Here is a 21,308-nt window from a genome sequence, read left to right as displayed (position 1 = left end):
TCCTAGGGACTACAATCATAGCATTAGGGTATCAGTATTGAGCTATGAGTTTGGCCCTGACAACACTTTGATTGCTCATGAGGAAACGGTGAAAGGCACAATACAAACCCCCCCCCCAAAAAAACATGCTTCTTGTTATAGATGAGAGTTCTGAGGGCCTTGTGATTTTAAAGATCATTGTAGTGCTTATCCACAATAATTCAGCAGTGTATTTTATCACTGAAAATGTAAGGCTCTACTTCTCCATGATGTAGGTGTTTATGGCTTCATACCAATTCAGGGATGCTACTGTTGAGTTAAACAAGATGACCTAGTTGATTATTACCTTTTACAAGAGTACACATTGTGAGACATGCCAATAATTGTTCCACACCATTCTTTCCTCTCAATAGAGTAATGACAACCTTGACGGAGGAGCTGAAGGAGATCATCCCTAGGGCCTTGCCAACTATTTCTGAAGCTGTTCAACAACTCATGATAGACAGGCTATTAACCTCTGGTTTACACTCAATAGAAGACCTCAAGTATGTGAAAGAGGACGACATTGCAGACTTACTACCTGTTATTCAAAAGCAAAAACTTCTGAATGCATTCAAAATGGGTATGCTTGCTTACTGTCATGGCATCACTACATACTAATGCATTGATTTTTTTTAAGCTGTATGGCCTATCTCATATTTTTGTCAATTTTAGAGATGGAGACAATCACCTTGGACCTTCAAGTCCTGCCTTCCACCCCCACTGAAGTCAGCAGCAACTCTGCACCATTTTCCAGTACATCCAGCTCATTTTTGCTCTCCTGCTCAGCATTTAATGGAACTGAAGACAGCCAGCCCTCCTCCCACATAAGGAAATCATGGCCAGAATCCTTTCAGGCGCCATGGAACCTCATGCCTGTGGACTTTCGTTCAGCCATCTCAGATGGTAGGAGGCCTTCACCTGCCGCACAACGGCAGATAGTGAGAGTGGTAGCAGATGAGATGAAGACGTATGAGCCAAACCCAACAAATCACAGTGCCTCTGGGAATGGACACACATCACTTCTAATCCAAGTAAAAAATTGGATCGAAAACCTGAATCGAACTAACAGCTTTCAACAGCACTGTTCATCCGGCCATGGATAAAAGAGAAGACCTACTGACACATATGGCTGTACCAGATTCCAGCCCAGCCTCTCACCAGAGGAGACTTAAGTCCAAAACTGGAAGGGATCTACAGTCGGGACAGTATAAACAGGGCTGAGAGAGCAGCGGTAAAGCAGCTAATGGAAACAAATTTCTATCTGCAGCATCCATCCATTATCCAAACTGCTTATCCTTACTCCGGGTCGTGGGGATGCTGGAGCCTATATATCTGCAGCAGTGCCACACAAATGCTCTACCGGCACCAACCATTGTAGATTTAAGAACCAAGTGGCCATACCTGTTCACTCAGAAAAGGCTCTATTCTCACTTTGAGCTTCTCATTAATATCCCTGTGCCGCGTACACTTAAGCTTGCCATGGAGGAGTATGGTAGAGCCACTGAGGAACTCTTCAAGACTAAACCCGCTGATGTAGGAGTTAAGGAAGTTCTCTCTCTGGGTGAAGATGTTGAGCTGTCATTTTGTGTCCTCTAGCTTCTGATGGCTCACTTCTCAGAGACCATTACAGGACTAATCTTTCTTGCGAATGTAAATTTCCTTTACACTCACACACACACACACACGCCACGTCATATAATAACTCATCCTACCAAAAGTACATTTGTATTTCGCTTTCTGTGTCCTACAGATCTGCCAATGCAGCTGACATTGAGAGGACAATATCAATACCTGCAACTGCTCTGACACTGCTTGGTATGTTTACATCACCGGATAGGCTTACCTTGGGGGGCAGCTGGATTCGTGAGATTACGAGATCACAAAGAATAGAAGAATAGATAGAGTACTCCTTATTAGTCATTTTGTACATACATACAAATGAAATTTACCCTCTGTATTTAACCCATCCTAGCTGTGGAGCTAGGAGCAGTGGGCAGCCACCGTGCCCGGGGACCAACTCCAGGGATTTCTTCCTATAGCGTTGGTCAGGGTCACAGACAGGAGTATTAACCCTAACATGCATGTCTTCTGTCCCACGAATCCATCTTGCCAGGCTTCAAGTTATGTGCTTGTGGCCAAACCACAGTGGTTCAGACCAATCAGCGTCATATGAGGAACTACTGGGGGGTACTGGCATGGTTTAGGTGTGACAACAGCGAGAAGTGACTGTTCATTTGAAAACAGCAATGGCAGCTCCTAAAGAAGTTAGCGTAGATGCTGCTATAGCACCAGTTACATCAGAACTGGAGAGTATTTTATCACTGAAAACAAAAAAGCAAAGAACAACACTGAAGGCTTTTCTCCATGGAAAATATTTTTTCATTCTTCTGACTGGCTTCAGCAAGAGTTTGATTTGATCTGATTGGTTGAAGTTAGCCTGTGATAGACAGCTGGTTCATCCAATCACCTGTCAAGTATTTTTTCTTTTAAGTGCCTGCTCTCTTCCAGTTTCTAAGGATGACTTCTTAGATGGTTCTGTGTAACAAACCATCTGGTGCATCAGGTTATGGAGAGGCAAGCAATACAATTTTCTATTAAAGGTGCTATATGTGAGATTTGGAACATTAATATAGCAGCAAAAAAAACTATTTGCTATGTATAGAGAAAGTGGAGTAATGCCATCCTGAGAAGAGAATGAAGTCACACTCCCTTTGTGTGTGTTGTAATCTGAGTTTCTGTTCTTTGCTTAGGAAGCCACGTGCATGTTTGTGCATGTGCATTTGAGGTAGCTAGCATTAGCAGGATAGCTAGCAAGCTAATAATTACATTACATGGATTTAAACCACTCAGCAGATCGAAGAAATAGCTCCTTACCAAGCTGAATGTTACTAATGATAATAACTCTATACTATAAAAATCAATACTCCAACCAACGGACTAATAGCCAAGAACACAAAGGGAGGGGGTAGAATGCGAAGGGAGGGGGGAGGTTTGCTTTGTTTTAGGTCTGAGATGCTGGTGCTGAATGTCGTATATAGCCCCTTTAATGCATAATACCATACTCTTGCAAAGAGATATTCTGATTTCCTTGTTACAGGAATGCATTGCTGTTATTCAAATTTACCTAATTTCTATTGGTTGGAGTAATGGTCAATACATAAAGAATTTATCTGCAAAAAAAAAGAGGAAAAGATAAATGCAATTTTGAAAGAAACACCAAACTGTTGTATGTAATGCTTTACATGGTATACTTTATGAATCCAAAATCCAAAAGTGATGCAAAAGTCACTATTGCCTACTAGCCAGCTAGTGTTTTGAATGATATCTGAAAAAAACACATGGTTTGGTGAAATGAGCACAATTGGATATATGGATATATATATATATATATATATGTTTTGCAAGTGGACTCTTTAAATGGTGCTACACTTATTGTTGTTTGTGTGACCAAGGCCGGAAATCAAAAACACCTCTAACTGTACCATGGTGATGTAGGTGCAACAGGGTTATCAAATCAGTCTCATAAATTAATAATTAATTTTGGTTGTCCAATATTTATAATTGAACCATTCAAATTGATGGAATAATCAATGTTGCACCAATTGGGAGTACTTGGCAGAGGATGGCTCCTGTAAATAAGAATCGGAATAATGTTTATTGGCCATGTAGGTTTGCACATACATGGAATTTGACTCTGGTTTCGTGGCTCTCTCAGTGTACTTAACATAGAATAACAACACTACAACACAACAATCTTCAGATATATACACAAGGATTGACTATTTACAGGCGAAATAATAGGCAATAAAGTGCAATAGTGCAGAGAATATATCAGAGATGCTGAAATACATGTTAGCAGGTTACTTACATACATGCCTGAGGTAGATGGACACAACAGAGTGTACCAGTATCCATACAATGTACAGCACAGTATATACAAAATGGTTGGATTTATTTGACAGTGTTAAGTGTTCATTTGAATGACAGCCCGTGGAAAGAAATGGTTTTTATAGCTGGTTGTTTTGAGGTACAGTGCCCTGTAGTGCCTACCAGAGGGGAGAAGTTGGAACAGGTTGTGACCAGGGTGTGATGGGTCTCCAGTGATGTTTCCTGAACCAAAACTGAACAGCAAAATGAATTCAAACAATAGTACTCTTCTCAAGTAACCCTGGAAGAGTCAAGCAAAAGAAAAGTTACAAGAAAAATTAAAAACTAACAGTCGGCCCATGTAACACTTCCTACATGAATCACAGTGTGTATCTAGATCAGAGATGATTTCTACTATAAACACTTTTCTCACGTGAGATAATTAGACCAATTATCAAACTAACTCTGCAACTACACCTTTCAGACTAACTATGCCCAGATACCAGCCTTATTTGAGATCGCTCGTCCACGGTGATCAGCGGTGCGTCCTGTTGTCCGATGAACAGCGTGGGGCGCAGGTTTGGCCAAAGTGTCTTTTCTACTGGCAGCTCGTCAGCTGAAAATCCTCCATGCTTCAGCTGTCGTCTGAGGATTTTGAAGGAGTCTTGGGTGCTGTGAGTGCAAGATGTACCTTTGTATGTATCTATTCTGTTTTTTTTTTTATTATTATTATTACTGCTGGTACATTAAAGCCCCCCCTTTTTTTTCCTCCCTAATTGTACCCCGGCCAATTACCCCACTCTGCCGAGCCGTCCCGGTCGCTGCTCCCCCCCCTCTGCCGATCCAGGCAGGGCTGCAGACTACCACATGCCTCTTCCGATACATGTGGAGTCGCCAGACGCTTCTTTTCACCTGACAGTGAGGAGTTTCGCCAGGGGGACGTAGCATGTGGGAGGATCACGCTGTTCCCCCCAGTTCCCCCCCCGAACAGGTGCCCCGAGACCAACCAGAAGAGGCGCTAGTGCAGCGACCAGGACACATACCCACATCCGGCTTCCCACCTGCAGACACGGCCAATTGTGTCTGTAAGACGCCCGACCAAGCCGGAGGTAACGGGGATTTGAACTGGCAATCCCCGTGTTGGTAGGCAACGGAATAGACCGCTACACTACCCGGACAAACACCCACACTATTTAGTGTACTGTGGCAACACTTCCGTGTCTTTGCTGTCAAGGCAACATGCTGGCACTCTGTTCTGATGCAGGGTTTGGCCTCCCATCTCACACACCCACTCTTACCTCTACAGTTGTTGCAGCTCTAACCTTGTGGCTAAAGTTCAGAGAGAGTTCATGATCGAATTCCCTGTTCAAAACAGGATGTCTTTTCTAGAACCGGATGTTCAGCACAGCTTGTGCAACTAGGTGTAGATTTGCTATGTCTGTTGCAGTGTCCCCTTTATGTCTGCTAAAACTGCATAAATATCATATGACATCTCAGATCAGGACCCTCTGCCTCTTAAAGGTTGTAGAGCCCATATGCATATGCTAACAGTATAAATTCTGTTGAAGACATGAACTGGGAACTTTGTCTCACTCTGTTCCAAAGGTTGATCAGAAAATTGATCCAACAGGTACAATTACATCGACGTTTAAGAAATAAAAGGGATCCGGTCGCCTTCTCTTTCTGTGGAAACTGTATGTCTTGGAGGAAGACCTAACCGGTTATAACAGCTGATTAGTGAATGAACAAGACTGTTATCGTCCAGTGAAACTGTCGCCAGCGGTAATGTGAAGACACATGGTTCTTTGTTCTAGTTCTTCTTCTGCAGAAAGCGTATCTCTGAATGTTTGTATGTGCACGGTCCACAGCGAGAGAGAGCGAATTTCAAGTCAGCCGCTGTTTTAAGGGCAAAATTGTGTCACTGGATTATAACCAATGTAATCATATTGGTTATAATCCAGTAATACAGCATAAGGTGAGAAAGTGGGTGGAGATCACCCGTGAGGCGTGGGGTGGAGGAGCCTTGGGGGCCTTGATGGGGGGGGCGGGTAGGAGGGCACTCCTGCCGTGGGGGCTGGGTCAGTCCAACAGGTCAGTCCTAGTCCAGGTGAGCTGGTTTGAGACGATCCATGGGAAATGTGCTCTGGCTTGCCACTGATGTCCATGAAAAAGTGCTTGCTCCCGGTCTCCAGGACGCGGAACAGGTCATCGGAGGGAGGCTGCAGGGGTCCACAGTGGGTGTCGCAGCAGATGAAAACGTATTCCGCCGACTGCAGATTTGCAGGGACGTGAGACTGTGAGAGGCCATGTTGCGAAGTGGGGACCGGTGCAAAAATTCTGGCATTATCCAGAAGCATGGTCCATTGGTGGGCTGCAGACCAGGCATTGTCATGACTGCAGACCAGCCATGGTGTCGGGGACGAAATCTTCTGGGACCTGCAGCGGCTGGCCGTAAACCAGTTCAGCAGATGAGGACTGGAGGTCCTCCTTAGGGGCGGTCCCGAGGCCCAGCATGAACCACGGGACCCAGCTGCTGTCCTTGAGGCTGGCCCAATGAGCGTCCTTCACAGAACGATGAACCCGCCCGCACAACCCATTGGCCTGCAGGTGGTACGAAGTGGTGCGGTGGGGCTTTGCCCCTAGTCTCTCTGCGACTGCTTTCCGGAGCTCAGACATAAACTGTGAGCCCCAGTCAGAGGAGCAGTCAGATGGGCTGCTGAACCGGGTGACCCAGGTCCCGATGAATGCCCGGGCTATCTTGGTGGACATCATTGATGACAGTGGGCCGGCTTCCTGTCCACCATTGTGAGGCGCTAAGTAAAACTGTGGGAGGGGAGCAGGGGGCCCACCATGTCCACGTTTACGTGGTTGAATCTCCTTTTGGGTACCAGGAACTGCACCAGGGGTCTTTGGTGTGGCGGTGCACTTTAGAGCGCTGGCACTACATGCAGGTGTCAGCTCAGTCTCTCACATCATTTTTGAGTCCGTGCCAGATGAACTTGGCAGTCACCAGTCTTTGAGATGGCTCTTTGCCCTGGTGGAGGAGGCCATGGACAATGTTGAAAACACAGTGCCTCCATCCAGTGGGAATGATGGGCTGAGGCTGACCCCCGCAGACGTTGCACAGGAGCGTGGTGCCAGCATTGTCAAAAGCCATGTCCTCTACCTGCAGCCCTGTGACAGCCACCCTGAAAGCCAGCATGTCCGGGTCAGCGGCCTGGTCAGCTGCCATGCGGGAGTAGTCAAATCCCAAGCGCTCGGCCCTTGCGATGGCCAGGGAGAGGCAGTTGGTGACGAGGTTGGTTTTGCTAGCAACATGTTATAGGTCCGTGGTGAACTCCGAGATGTAGGAGGGCTGTCACTGCTGGCGCACGGACCATGGCTCAGCCACCTTGGCCATGGTGAACGTCAGTGGTTTGTGGTCCACAAACGCCGTGAACTGGCGGGCCTCCAGCAGGGAATGGAAGTGTCAAACGGCGAGATAGAGGGAGAGGATTTCCCAATGGAAGGTGCTATACTTCCGTTCCCTGGGATGTAACTGTCAGCTGAAGAAAGCGAGCAGCTGCCAAGCACCGTTCACCCACTTCTCATCATCTACCGCCAAGCACGGAGTGGAGCACCACATAGCCACCACTGGCCCACCAGTCTATGCTTGGGCTCGGCGCTTCAACCCAGCCAAGGTCACCACCGCTAGGGAGGAGTTTGAGAATATGGAGCACCTTGGCATCATTCGTCGCTTCAACAACCCAATGGTCTTCACCCCTCCAAGTCGTCCTGAAGTCTGGTAGTGGGTGGCGCCTGTGCGGCGATTACTGCCGACTCAACAATGCAACAACACCGGACTGCTACCCAGTCCCACACATTAAGGACTTTTCTACCCACTTGGCTGGAAAAAGCAGGGAGCAGGGAGTTACGGGTATTGTAGTCCCTATTGCAGCACCGGTCCCTACAGTGAATTAGTTGTATGAGCATAAAAAAAAAACAAACAAAAAAACAAACTCACAGCTGTTCTTTCTGCCATAAGCCAAACTTGATGCTCAAATTTATATCACAATTACTATTCTGTAACAATCAAAACTTCACCTCTCTGCATGTTACTGTGCTACTATTGTTATTGGGGGCAGATGAAATGAGACGCAGTAACTGTTAAGAGCAATATTTATTCAGGGTACTATAGAAACGGATATAGGACAGAATGCTCATAATGAATTTTAAAAAAAGGCTTCTCAACCAGTACTACACATGGCAAAATTCTTTTTCACCACTCAACACAATTAATTTCAAACATGAACCAAAAACTTATAAATCTGACAGAGGAAAATTCTTCCAAGTTTCGGGTGAAATGGCAGGAAGCTGTATTCAGTGCTGGATGGTCAGCATTGAGGGCTTCATCATATGTGAGGGGATCCAGCCCACCTTTATTGACGGAGCCTGCTGCATTATTTTCCACCTTCTGCACCTTTAAGCTCCAATACCAAGAAGAGGCAGCACACATACTCGAATTCATCCAAGAGTTACTTTCAGTAAAACCTGTATTTTTCTTATCTTTTCAATGACATGCTATTGTACAGCCATACATTTGCTGCCTTTTATTGTGTTGTGAGTTACACAACTTGATTTTTACACAATGTCTGAAGAAACACAATCATTTTTCAGGGACTTCATTGGAATAAACCCTGAGAGAGGCACCAATACTGGATGGGGCAAAGTCATCAACAAAAAGACAACAGTCAGTCCACATGTATCCACTCTGCTGAGGAGACTTGTGGACTTTGAGTGGGACTTCATTTAAGATGGTGAGCTCACTCAAATCCCATTACTCACATACTATATTTATCAAAATACCAGCTTGTCTCATTTCTCTAATTCTTCCTCCCTCTAAATCTCACCCTCCTTCTCCCTCCTTGTCTCTCCCTTACAGAATAAAAAGTCTGAATCCCTCTTCCATTCTCTCACTCTATCATTTTTTATTCTTGAAGAGGAAGAAGAAGAAAGAAGCCCTTTACGAACCTAAGAGCGCTGCTCTTGATTGGTGCATTAAAGACACAGGGAAACAAAATGCACAAAAACAACCACAATATCCAAACAATCACAGAGGTTCTAAAATAATGAATTAGAGAAATAAGTAAATACAGTCTGATTTTTGTACTTGAATAAATATTCGTTTACTCATGGCATCTCTTCTTCTCACATCTTGTCTTCTTTATGTCATTCTCTCCGTGTTTGTGTTGTTTCTGAAACAACACATCCAACTGTTCCAGGCTGGGATGTTTTTGCTGGGCGAGGGGTTCGCTCAGGGCTTTGGTGTTTTTTCCTTTGGATTTTTATGTTCATAGTCCATGTTATGATAAGAGGAAATGAGGGGCACGTGTTGATTTTGTATGTGAGAAGTTGTAATGAAAATTATTTTGGATATCTGTCTGTCTGTCTGTCTTGTTTTTTTTTTTTTAAACTACTATTACTACTTTCCGCTGCCCCTGTTAGGGGTCACCACAGCAGATCATCCGTTTCCATCTCTTCTTGTCCTCTGCATCATCCTCTGTCATGCCAGCCACCTGCGTGTCCTCCCTCACCACATCCATAAACCTCCTCTTTGGCCTTCCTCTTTTCCTCTTCCCTGGCAGCTCCATATTCAGCATCCTTCTCCCAATATACCCAGCATCTCTCCTCCACACATGTCCAAACCATCTCAATCTTGTCTCTCTTGCTTTGTCTCCAAACCGTCCATCCTGAGCTGTCCCTCTAATATAATTGTTCATAATCCTGTCTTTCTTCATCACTCCCAGTGAAAATCTTAGCATCTTCAACTCTGCCACCTCCAGCTCCGCCTCCTGTCTTTTTGTTAGTGCCACCGTCTCCAAACCATATAACATAGCTGGTCTCACCAGATTGTAAACCTTCACTTTAACTCTTGCTGGTACCCTTCTGTTGCAAATCACTCCTGACATTCTCCACCCACTCCACCCTGCCTGCACTCTCTTCTTCACCTCTCTTCCACACTCCCTGTTACTTTGAACAGTTGACCCCAATTATCTAAACTCATAAGCCTTCATCACCTCTACTCGCATCCTCACCATTTCACTGTCATCCCTAATATGCATTCCATCTTGCACCGACTGATGTTAATTCCTCTTCTCTCCAGTGCATACCTCCACCTATCCAGGCTCTCCTCAACCTGCACCCTACTCTTGCTACAGATCACAATGTCATCAGCGAACATCATAGTCCACGGAGAGTCCTGCCTGATCTCATTCGTCAACTTGTCCATCACCATTGCAAACAAGACCAGGGTTCGGAGCCGATCCTTGATGTATCCCACCTCCACCTTGAACCCATCTGTCATTCCAACTGCACACCTCATCATTGTCACACTGCCCTCATACATATCCTGCACCACTCCTACATACTTCTCTGCAACTCCTGACTTCCTCATACAATACCACACTTCCTCTCTCGGCACCCTGTCATATGCTTTCTCTAAATCCACAAAGACACAGTGTAACTCCTGGCCTTCTCTATACTTCTCCATCAACATTCTCAAAGCAAACATCACATCTGTGGTGCTCTGTTGTGGTATGAAACCATACTGCTGCTCGTTAATCATCACCTCTCCTCTTAACCTAGCTTTTACTACTCTTTCCCATATCTTCATGCTGTGGCTGATCAACTTTATACCTCTGTAAGTACTATAGCTCTGCACATCACCCTTATTCTTGAAAATCGGTACCAGTATGCTACTTTTCCACTCCACTCCTCAGGCTTTAACAATCTAGTTAAAAACTCCTCTGCCATCTCTCCTAAACACCTCTATGCCTCCACAGGCATGTCATCAGGACCAACTGCCTTTCCACTCTTCATCCTCTTCATAGCTGCCCTCACTTTCTCCTTGCCAATCCACTGCACATCCTGATTCACTATCCCCACATCATCCAACCTCCCCTCTCTCTCTCATTTTCTTCATTCATCAGCACCTCAAAGTATGCCTTTCACCTTCTCAACACACTCTTCTCGTTTGTCAGCACATTTCCATCTCTATCCTTGATCGCCCTAACCTGCTGCACATCCTTCCCAGCTCCATTCATCTGTCTAACCATTTGGTACAAGTGCTTTTCTCCTTCCTTAGAGTCCAACTTCTCATACAACTTACCATACATCTTTTCCTTTGCCACCTTTCTCTGCATTTTACACCGCATTTCCTTGTACTCCTGTCTTCTTTCTTCATCTCTCTGACTTTCCCCACTTCTTCTTTGCCAACCACTTCCTCTGTATACTTTGCTGTACTTCCTCAATTTCCCCCTCGGGGATGACTAAAGTAATCTGATTCTGATTCCACCAGCAAGTCTCCTTGTTTTCCTTCCTCTGTCCAGATGACACACCAAGTATCGTCCTAGCTGTTTCCCTCACTTAAAAACTGCTCTCACTCTCGTTTTTTTTAAACAGTTTCATATTTTTCAATATTTATATTGTTAATCAAAAAAGAGGATATAGTTGATCATGTTAATATTTTTGAGCCCAAGTGCCTTGTTCTTTTATTGCACTATTTTCAGCAAAAAAGCCAAAGGCATTTTTAGAAAGAAGGCTGTCTCAGGTTTCTGTTCGCACTAGCTTAGCATGTAATTGCTCTGCATGTGCAGTTTCCAACTTTATATTAAAATAAAAAGTGAAATGCAATGAGAAGCTGTTGATTTTTTCTCTCTCTCACATTTTAATTGCTCGATTGAAAAATCAGTGATTTGGCTCTGTTCTTCACTCACAAAGAATATGTGGTTATGGGTTGCATTCTGTGCTTGTAGCCAGCTTTGGACCGAGATTTTGGGAAGACTGACAACCAGTAAGGTCTATTATAGCCTTTTTCATAACAAAGGTGCCTTTAATCGTATGTAGTGTGACTATTCCCATGTGTATAACCTGCTAAGTCAAGTCGGTATTTATTTAGGTTTAAAAAAGGGTTTATTAAAATGTATGTAAAAATACAAACTAAATAGTGCATTAAAACAACTCAGTTAACTGTAAAATACCGTGAAAGTAATTTAAAAAATAGTTGGTACTGTATTTTTCATTAACAGTAGAAAACCATAAATCTTAGCGATGGTAAACAAAAAAATGTAAATTTTACGGTGACTTAATGGCAACGCTCTCGCTAGTTTTCTTCTTTTACAGGAAAAGTTTTAACAGTGTACCGTCACAAAGTTCCTCATTCTTGAGCTTTTGGAAACCGTCTACAAGGTCCCAGAGGAGATCAGCTAGTTCTGCTCAATGGCACACGCCACACAACGATTTAATCCATGAGCGGCTACGGAATTAACACTAATGAAGTCTAAATTGCGGGGAAGGACGCGCATGTGATTGAGCCATGGTCAGTTTCTCTGTTCGTTTACTATTTAAAACAATACAGATGCAAGATAACGAGGGACACGCTTACGCCATTTCTTATTCAACAAAACGCGAGCCCTTAAATTTGAATCGCGCAAGCTGTGCGGCTGTTTAAGCGCCCAATGCGCATCGGTCTGCGCACCTCTGAGTCTCGTGAAGCACGCCGTGGTCGATACCTCTGACATGTAAAGAGCTTTCCTCCAAGATACGAGCAGCCGAGCGTCGTCATCCAGCGGCATTCCTCAGCCGCCGCTTCCGTCCCGGATCCATCCATCATCCATCCATCGCTGTCCGCCAAGGTCTTTCAAGCACAGGGGCATCTCTTTTTTTTTCTTCTTCTTTTTTTTTCTTTTTCTTTTCTTTTTTTTATACTCGTATTGCACACCCGGCTGCCGATTTTGCAGAAGTCGGTGCAATGTCCAGATCGTCTGTCTAGTCCCTTTGATCAACAGACAAATCTGTCTTCCTACATTTCGTCCTGCCCGAGCCCCGCGCTCCTCTCTCGCTTAGCCCTAAAAAAAAAAAAAAATGCGTCCCGGTGCAGCGATGCTGGCGGCGGTCATCTTGGGAAACTCCATCATAACCTTCATCTCGGCTCAGAACGGTAAGATAAACACGACGCGGCTCACACTGAAATACTCATTCATGGGGGGGGGGGGCAAACAAAAAGAGAAGCGGACAGTGATATGACCGTGTGAAGGTGTAGCCTGTGTAATATGTTGGCAAAGAAAGGCTGCAGGGGTGACTGTCAGTCGTCGTTTCACACTTGGTCTCGATAGAAAGGTCGGAGTTAACTTAACCCCCAAATAAATCTGTTTACATAACTGATCACCGGACGATGCAACGCGCGTGCAAGCGCATCCTCCCGTGTTAAAGCAGCGGCGTTGATAAACTCTGCGTAAAAATAACCTGGCATAATCATGTGTATAGCATCTATTCATTACGACATCATATCAGTTATTTTTCTGGTTTTGTTGACATTCTCAAAACGAGCCTCTTAGCCTATCTCGCAGGAATGTCTCTGCAAGAGGGATTAATTGTCCTGGTCGGACAATTTCTCAATGCACTTTTTCACTTACTGAGAAAAGCACGACTGCCGAGTTTTGCTGCAAAGGAGCACGACGGCTATAGGTCACTTCGACTGCATGTTCATTCTTTCGAGTAACTGTCATGTAGTATGAACCGGTTACCACTGTGCAAGACTTCTGTGGTAGGCTGTGCGGCAGATGCTTCAAGCAGACACGACGACCCTGCTGCATGAGGCTACTAGAGTCGACAGCAAAAACCCACTCTACAGGTTTACCAAATAGTAAACATGAAATATTAAATAATCTCCTTCTCTGACACACGATTGCTGTCCTCGGGAACACAGCAGAGGTGACCGTTTCAAGTTTGTTAAATAACAGTACACACTGCAACAGTTGCTGGCAATTAGCTGCACGTCTTCCGACTCCTTTCATCGCCATGATAATAACATTTAAAATAAGAACAGAATGAGATTTAGTAACAAAAATTAAAAAGTGCGGTCAGGAGAAAAACATCAGTTCAATATCACTAGTGTTATACGTAATCACCGTTGTTCTCACGATAAATATATACCTAACTAGTCTCATAAGACTCGTATGGATGGGCATGTATCCTCAATGTTCCTCCTTTAAAAATCTAAAATGACGGACAACTTCTGGTTGACGATATATTATGGACCCAATAAAGGAGAAATTCTATTAATTTTACTCAGTGCCATAAAGTGCAAGGGGAATCATTAGTCAAATTGATTTTAAATGATTACTGTCACAAATCAGCAAAAAGACATGATTTGATGGCGGTAAACGCCGTTGCCATGCAGTTTCCTGTGGCAAGCTGTCCTCTAACGTCACATGTCCCTGATGTCACATTCCAGTGAATCACAGCAGCCAGAGGGGTAACACAAAGCAGCCACACATGACATTGGTGGTAGTGACATATAAGAATCTCTATATCTACTTGACTCTGAATAGAGTAGTTACTTTGTGCCACACACATTCCTGCTGGCTGAGAGCAGTTGGCAAAGAAGCAGCAAGCTCACAGTACTGTCAGACATATCTTTGTAAGATCCACTGGGGAAAAAATACTCACAAATTGTTCTCTATGCAGCTAAGATGACTTTATTTCTTGGTCGGGCGTCCCTACAGACACAGTTGGCCGTGTCTGCGGGTGGGAAGCCGGATGTGGGTATGTGTCCTGATCGCTGTACTAGCGCCTCCTCTGGTCGGTCGGGGTGCCTGGTTGGGGGGGGGGGACTGGGGGAAATAGCATGATCCTCCCATGCGCTACTTCCCCCTGGCGAAACTCCTCACTTGTCAGGTGAAAAGAAGTGGCTGGTGACTCCACATGTATCGGAGGAGGCATGTGGTAGTCTGCATCCCTCCCTGGCTCGGCAGAGGGGTTGGGGCAGCGAGGGGGGGGGGACTGGGGGAAATAGCGTGATCCTCCCACGTGCTACGTCCCCCTGGCGAAACTCCTCACTGTCAGGTGAAAAGAAGCAGCTGGCGACTCCACATGTAGCGGAGGAGGCATGTGGTAGTCTGCAGTCCTCCCTGGCTCGGCAGAGGGGGTGAGGCAGCGACCGGGACGGCTTGGAAGAGTGGGGTAATTGGCCGGATACAAGTGGGGAGAAAAATTGGGGGGGGGGGGTTGACTATTTCACAGCTCCACGAATATGTTTTCCTAGCTACATCCACGCAGGGAGTTGTCATAGCACAGGTTTGTTGCGGAAGTGCTTGACTGCAGCTAACATTAGCAAGCTAACTGCTTTATTCCTAGGTGAGGCACGTGCGGCTGTTTACACGCTGTTGTGACGTACAACTCAGATGTGGAAAAGTAGCGTCAAATCAAACTGAATTTTGCGCTCACTCAAAGCATATTCTGAATATGGACATAACATGAATGACTACACGGTTGACTGTACTGTGAGCTTTCCGTTTGTGAAAGGGAGATATATAACATGGTTTTTGAAGGCTTCAGCTGTTGCCCCATTGGACTGTAATGAAGCCCTGTGAGACTATTCGGCAAAGTGGTAAGTTTCTCAGTACCGAAAAGATCAGTGAAGTTTTTGTCTACGATTCTAAACGATGCCCGACAACATTTTAATGAGGTCTGGGTTTAAAATAAAAGAGAAAAAAGCCAAGCTTTTCTTTCAACCACACGTAAACAGACAGTTCTGCCATCAGTTATCACAGCGCTTGATACAGGGACGTATGACTGCCAAAGCTGTGTTTTGAATATAGCTCTATTTGAGGCTGTAAATATTGTGCCTAGCCAAAATGTGTAAAAACCAGGATTTTCAGAGACAGATGCTGAAAAAGCTAAAATCACTGGTTTAGGGGCATGTTCCTTTATGAATTGATTGCTCGAAAAAAAAAAGAATCTTTTTTGAAAACTCATTAAGTGATGATCTGCCACAACCTTATGAAAAGGTGAAATAAATAAAATGGTTATGGAGCAGCTATAGCTGAATGTCAGAAACAGAAAGCACAACATTCTCTTGCAGAGTGGCCATTAAGCAAAACATAAAGCAGGGAATCACACTTCAGACTGATCATTTGCTTGTCTTCAAGTCCCTCTCAGCATTACTTTGGGATAATTGGACGCCCACTTTTTACAAGTCAAGAAGAGGCTTATTTGACTGGAGGAGAGGGCTGTGAGAGACTTACTCCATCTGCAGTTTTTTTTAACCCTTCAGGACTTTATTATATATTTTTATTTGAATTATATAAGTCAAATTAAAAAAAGAAGAAGCCTACAATGGGATTGCTACACTGTGTTATGGAAAGATTTCTGAATGGACAGAAAACCTTTTGTCATTCATACTGTGATTGGTGTTGCAACTTAGGCACATCAGAAAGACGGTCCTTAAAACATTAGAAGGAAGCACACAGACAACCTACATCCTTCAGCCATGCGGGAGACAAAATGAGCTGACATACTGCAGCAGTTATGTAACAAAATATATCGTTTGACGTCTCTTCTTACTACTATAATAATTTTTCTGAGGGCTTGAAGTAAGTGCACATGCACAAGACCATACACAACTTTGATCTTGGCATCTGGAAAATCAGATACCAAGGAACCGTTTTATTGTTTGATAGAGCTCGAGCAAAGGCATTACAGACTCTTGCTTTGGTCTTTGTCTTGGTGCCAACTCCCTGAGGCCTAGTTCACATCACACACACATACACACACACACACACATATATATATGTGTGTATGTGTATGTGTGTGTGTGTGTGTGTGTGTATACATGCAAACATTTGCTGAGACTTCCAGGGAATAGTAGGAGACAGCCTTGTGCTAGCTAATTTTTAGGCGGTACAGTACTCAGTAGTAACAGAATACTTGTGATGCCTGTTTATCTTTTGATAAAGAAGTCCGTTTCATTTTCAGGTGTTCAAAGACCGCAAATTACTCGTAGGTTTAGTCATAGTTGTACTTGGCAGGCTGCCACGATTGCATAACATTCAAGTTATAGGCTACCAAGCTTTTGGTCAGATATCCATACACCCCCCCCCCCAAGCCACTTAATTTATCTCTCACAGTTTAGATCAAGGATGACTGATTCCTGTCTAGATTTTCCCCTGCAATATTTCATAGTTGAGGCAATGAATTGGAGAGAATTGTAATTATAAGTGCATGAGATCTAATCACTGCATGTGTGAAGCGGAGGGAGTAAGAGCCATTATTTTCTCATGCTCGGGGAGAACGTCGATGGCAAGATTCTGCGACAGATATTTGGAGGACTGTAAATAGCATCCGTCCATTCTGCCTCGATTCTATTTTTACCACAGAGACAAGGCGCGGAGAACTGTGGGTTTAAGGTCCTTTTGTGAAAGTGAATCCATTAACTCTTAATGGACAGCCTCCTTGTGCACAGCTGCACAGCTCTCTGAAGGCCCTTTGGGTGGCTATGAACTATTTAAGCTCTAAAGGACTGGGTCCTCATGTATATGTGTGTGTCTGTGTATGTATGTGTGTGTGTGTGTGGGGGGGGGGGGGGCTGACCTGAAGAACTACTTGTGTGCCTAACATAATTTACCCACAAACAATGCAGTGAGAATTTTCCTGTTATACTATTGTGGCCTGTGTGATTATTATTATTTTTATGCAGACAAGGTTAAGCCAGCCTTTAGATTGATGAGCCAATTGAGACTATACAGGCTGACCTCTTAATGTCTTAATAATGAACAGTTTCACAATAATGATTTCCTTTCATCTAACTGGTGACAGCACTCTGGTTATTGTTTGCCTAGCAAATGCAGCGTGGAATAGAGATATTTAGGTTTATGTATATTAAAGGGTACACAATTAAATACTAGGAAAGATATACTGTAAAAAGATCTGTGCCCACACATATCAATATGTCTATTGCAACTGCCCTCTGTAAAAAGAAATCTTAGATTTTTTTTTGTCAGTAAGCAACATCCTTGTTTATATATCAAGTCATATTGTGATATAAGCAGAAACATTTTACAGTTTTCATCTTATGAATAGACTCACATTATGTGGTAGCGTTGTCCATTTCAAATTACTGTCTAGGTTTTGCATAAAGGATGCATTCGTGACACCAGAAGATATGCTGTAGGAATCAAGCCAGCTCTAACACTGAGTCATGCATGCCCACTAGCAAACCTGATACACAATGCACTGATGAGAGAAGCATCCCGCAACCAAAAAGACAACGCAAGCATACCTACTGATCCATAACCCTATACTGCATGACACTTTTTTAACCTTAACTTATCCGGGGAAGGGTTTTTCTGAGCACACATCCTCAAATTCAGCTCCAGCCTTCCTCACACTTACATTTCACTGCCAGGGTTATGCCACGTATAACCCAAACTTTCAAGTCTTGGCTTTTATGCCGTAACAATAGGGATTAACTCTTTTGCACAAGGGGACCTTGAAGATAGGTTAATTGGCTACTTCACATCTGAAACATCAAATACCTTTCAGTATTTTAAAAAGTCAGTCATAAGCCTGCTTCTCTAATGTTTCTGCAGCCAGCAGCCAATGTTGCGCATACCCAAACAACTTCAGCTGATAGGGGGTAATAAGATTCTGATGCAGATGCTTTAAGTGGCAACATTTCCGCAATCGGAGAATAGTATTTGTTATTTGGACAGCAATTATGAGCTAGGTGAAGAGGTTCTGTGGTGATACAGTTCCAGTATGTCCAGTCCGACTGACACAGCTACACACTGATAGGGTTACACAGTGAGCCGTTAGTGATCCGTTGTCTTCTTAACCTCCAAAAGGGTAAATCGGTATGTGGTTCCGTTTGTCGGTTGGAGGGGTGGGGATTAGATTAGAGCAGTTCAGTCTGGCGTAGGGGTTATTGGAATTTAAATCACATTAGCTTCGCATCCCTTCTGTGATCTAAGTGACAGCCCCAAGTTTTTATAGTGTAGTGGTAAAGGTCATCTCCCACCACTGCCAGTTTTGGAAACCAGTTTTCCTACCTTAGGCATTTTGTCTCTGAAAATGCTGCAGCTCACTGATATTACATCAAGTTTAACACTGGTGTGTGAGGAATTCAAGGAGGAAAATTATAACTATTTTATCATTCATGTGCTAGCTGCTCTGAATCTATCACCCTTCAACCCATATCAGTGAATCAATTACGGATGCTTTGGTCAAGTCCTCTAGTTCAGTCTAGAGGACTACGTTGGGATTGGGATCCCGTGGGTTCCGCGGGACCCAACGCAAATCTAGCAGGAGTGGGCAGTTTTACCTTTGCTGCAGATGGGAGTGGGTGGTCAAAAAATAAACTGCGCGTTCTGGGATTTAGCTAGCGCTAACCAGAAGGACAGCGTCAACAAATTAATTTGATAAGAAGGTCGAAGCAGGTCATTACAATACAAAAGCAAAGCAAGGCAAGTCTGATAGTTTGAAAAAAATTCTCAAGTTATTGACAAAGCCTGAAACAAACTGGACTTTGTTAGTTGTGACAAATGTGCAAAAGTATTGATCTACAATGGGCACAAATCTGGCACCTCTGGGTTGAGGTGACATACCTGCTACATTCTCCCTGGTCAAAGTAAGTGCTCCTTCAAAGATAAAGCACTTCTTCCTGCACATATTAAACAAGATACTATCTAGAGCAGGGGTCAGGAACCTTTTTGACTGGGAGAGCCATAAAAGCCAAATATTTCTAAATATATTTCATTGAGAGCCATATAGTATTTTTAACGTATAATATTTAAATATGTCTTACTTTTAATGCGACTTCTGGTGCTGCATGGTTTTGCTGATGGCCTTGTAGTCTGGTTCATACATGGTGAGGTTGAGCTTCATGCAGGCGTTGAGGCTTCCATCAGTTAAACGTGAGCGTAGGTTGGTCCTAATGTTCCTCATATGCGAGAATGACTGCTCACATGCATATGTAGAGCCAAACATGGTCAATACGGCAATACTCACACGCTGCATTGTGTGGTATGTCACAGGAAGCTCGTTCCAAGTTTTAAGAATCAGCTGGTCTTCAGGTTGAAGATTTTTCATTTCTGTCCACATGTGTTCCCTCGCCAGCTCTGCTCGCTGTCACGCAAGACTTTCAAACTCTCCATTAAGTGACTTGAACTTACTCATCCACATGTCTGATGCCTTCAGGTCAGCAACTTCCAGCTCAAAGTCTCCGACAGAGACCCCGGGGATGCATGTCAGGTCGATTTTGTCCACTGCACACTCATGTGGATGAGTGATGAACTTGAAAAGACCAGTGCGCGCACGAAATTCTCCAAAACGTGCTTTGAATGACTGCAGGAGATTGGACGTAAAGCCAGCTAGCTGCTGGAGATCCAGATGTTGAGTGGAGTCACTTGCTAAGCATGCATCTCTAAATTGTTGCAGTCTTTCAAAGTGCAGAAGACGACCTGTTTCAATGTCCCTGAGAAAGACTTCCAGCTTGCTTTCAAATGCAAACACTGCTGGTTGAAGGGATGAGATTGTATTTCCAATACCTTGCATTTTCACATTGAGCTGGTTCAGATGGCCAGTTATGTCCACGAGATAGTGAAACTGCAGGAGCCAGTCAGTGTTGTCTAGCTCAGGATGCCTGACGCCTTTCATTTCAAGAAAAGTCCGGATTTCACTCAGGCAAGCTGCAAAACGGCTGAGCACCTTCCCCCTTGACAATCAACGCACGTTGCTGTGTAAAAGCAGACCGGGATAATGATTCACAACTTCTTCTAACAGAGCTTTAAACTGGCGATCATTTAAAGCTCGGGCAGCAATAAAGTTGACCACTCGAATGACCAGTGACATCACCTCACCAAGCTCCTGGCCACACGTCTGAGCGCAAAGCGCCTCCTGGTGCAGGATGCCATGAAAACTTAGGATGGCTCTCTTTTCATGTTCACGGAGAAGCGCTACAAATCCTTTGTTCTTCCCCAACATACAGGGTGCACCATCAGTACAGACAGAAATAAGCTCATCCATCGGTAGTTTTTTTTTTTTAGCAAACTCCATGAAAGACGTGAATAAATCCTCTCCTCTTGTTGTCCCTTTCATTGGCAAAACAGCCAAGCTTTCCTCACGCAGTGTGTCACCTGGAGCATACCGGGCAATTATACTGCACTGAGATAGATGGCTAACGTCTGTTGACTCATCTAACGCGAGAGAAAAGTATGTCCCGGCGTTTATGTCCTTAATTTGTGTTTCCTCAACTTGATTTGCCATCATGATGCTACGATCGTGCACAGTTCTTGCTGACAGGGGCGTGTCTTTTATTCGTTTGATTATCTTGTCTTTATTTGGGAAATCATCAAACAGTTCATTGGCCACATCAAGCATGAATGTTTTGGCATACTCGCCATCTGTGAATGACTTTCCATTCCTTACTATTGCCAAAGCCCCCGCAAAGCTAGCAGAATTCCCGTCACCTTGCTTGGTCCACACACGTAGTTGCTGCTGACTCGCCTGCACTCTCCGCTGTAGCTCCTCGCATGCCCTTTTCCTGCTGTCCCCCGCTGGATATTTCCATGCAAATGAAGCATGGTGCGTATCGAAGTGCCGCT

The 21,308-nt window shown here is 44.2% G+C and overlaps 1 protein-coding gene across 3 annotated transcripts in view; it reads left to right on the top strand.

Annotated features, from left to right (window-relative positions):
* Nucleotides 1-12,429: 12,429 nt before the first annotated feature.
* Nucleotides 12,430-21,308, top strand: part of nptnb (neuroplastin b) — a 35,687-nt gene continuing 26,808 nt past the window's right edge. For all 3 annotated transcript variants that reach the window (XR_008810168.1, XM_056278823.1, XM_056278822.1), the window contains exon 1: nt 12,430-12,865. Coding sequence is in view for 2 of the 3 variants with exons in the window: in XM_056278823.1 (XP_056134798.1) it covers nt 12,790-12,865 (76 nt within the window). In the remaining variant the exon portion in view is untranslated. The remainder of the gene's footprint in view (nt 12,866-21,308) is intronic.

The sequence above is a fragment of the Lampris incognitus genome, chromosome 4 (assembly GCF_029633865.1).
Source record: "Lampris incognitus isolate fLamInc1 chromosome 4, fLamInc1.hap2, whole genome shotgun sequence".
NCBI lineage: Eukaryota > Metazoa > Chordata > Actinopteri > Lampriformes > Lampridae > Lampris > Lampris incognitus.
Note: the sequence above shows the minus strand (reverse complement) of the source record. Positions and strands in the feature narration are given on the sequence as shown.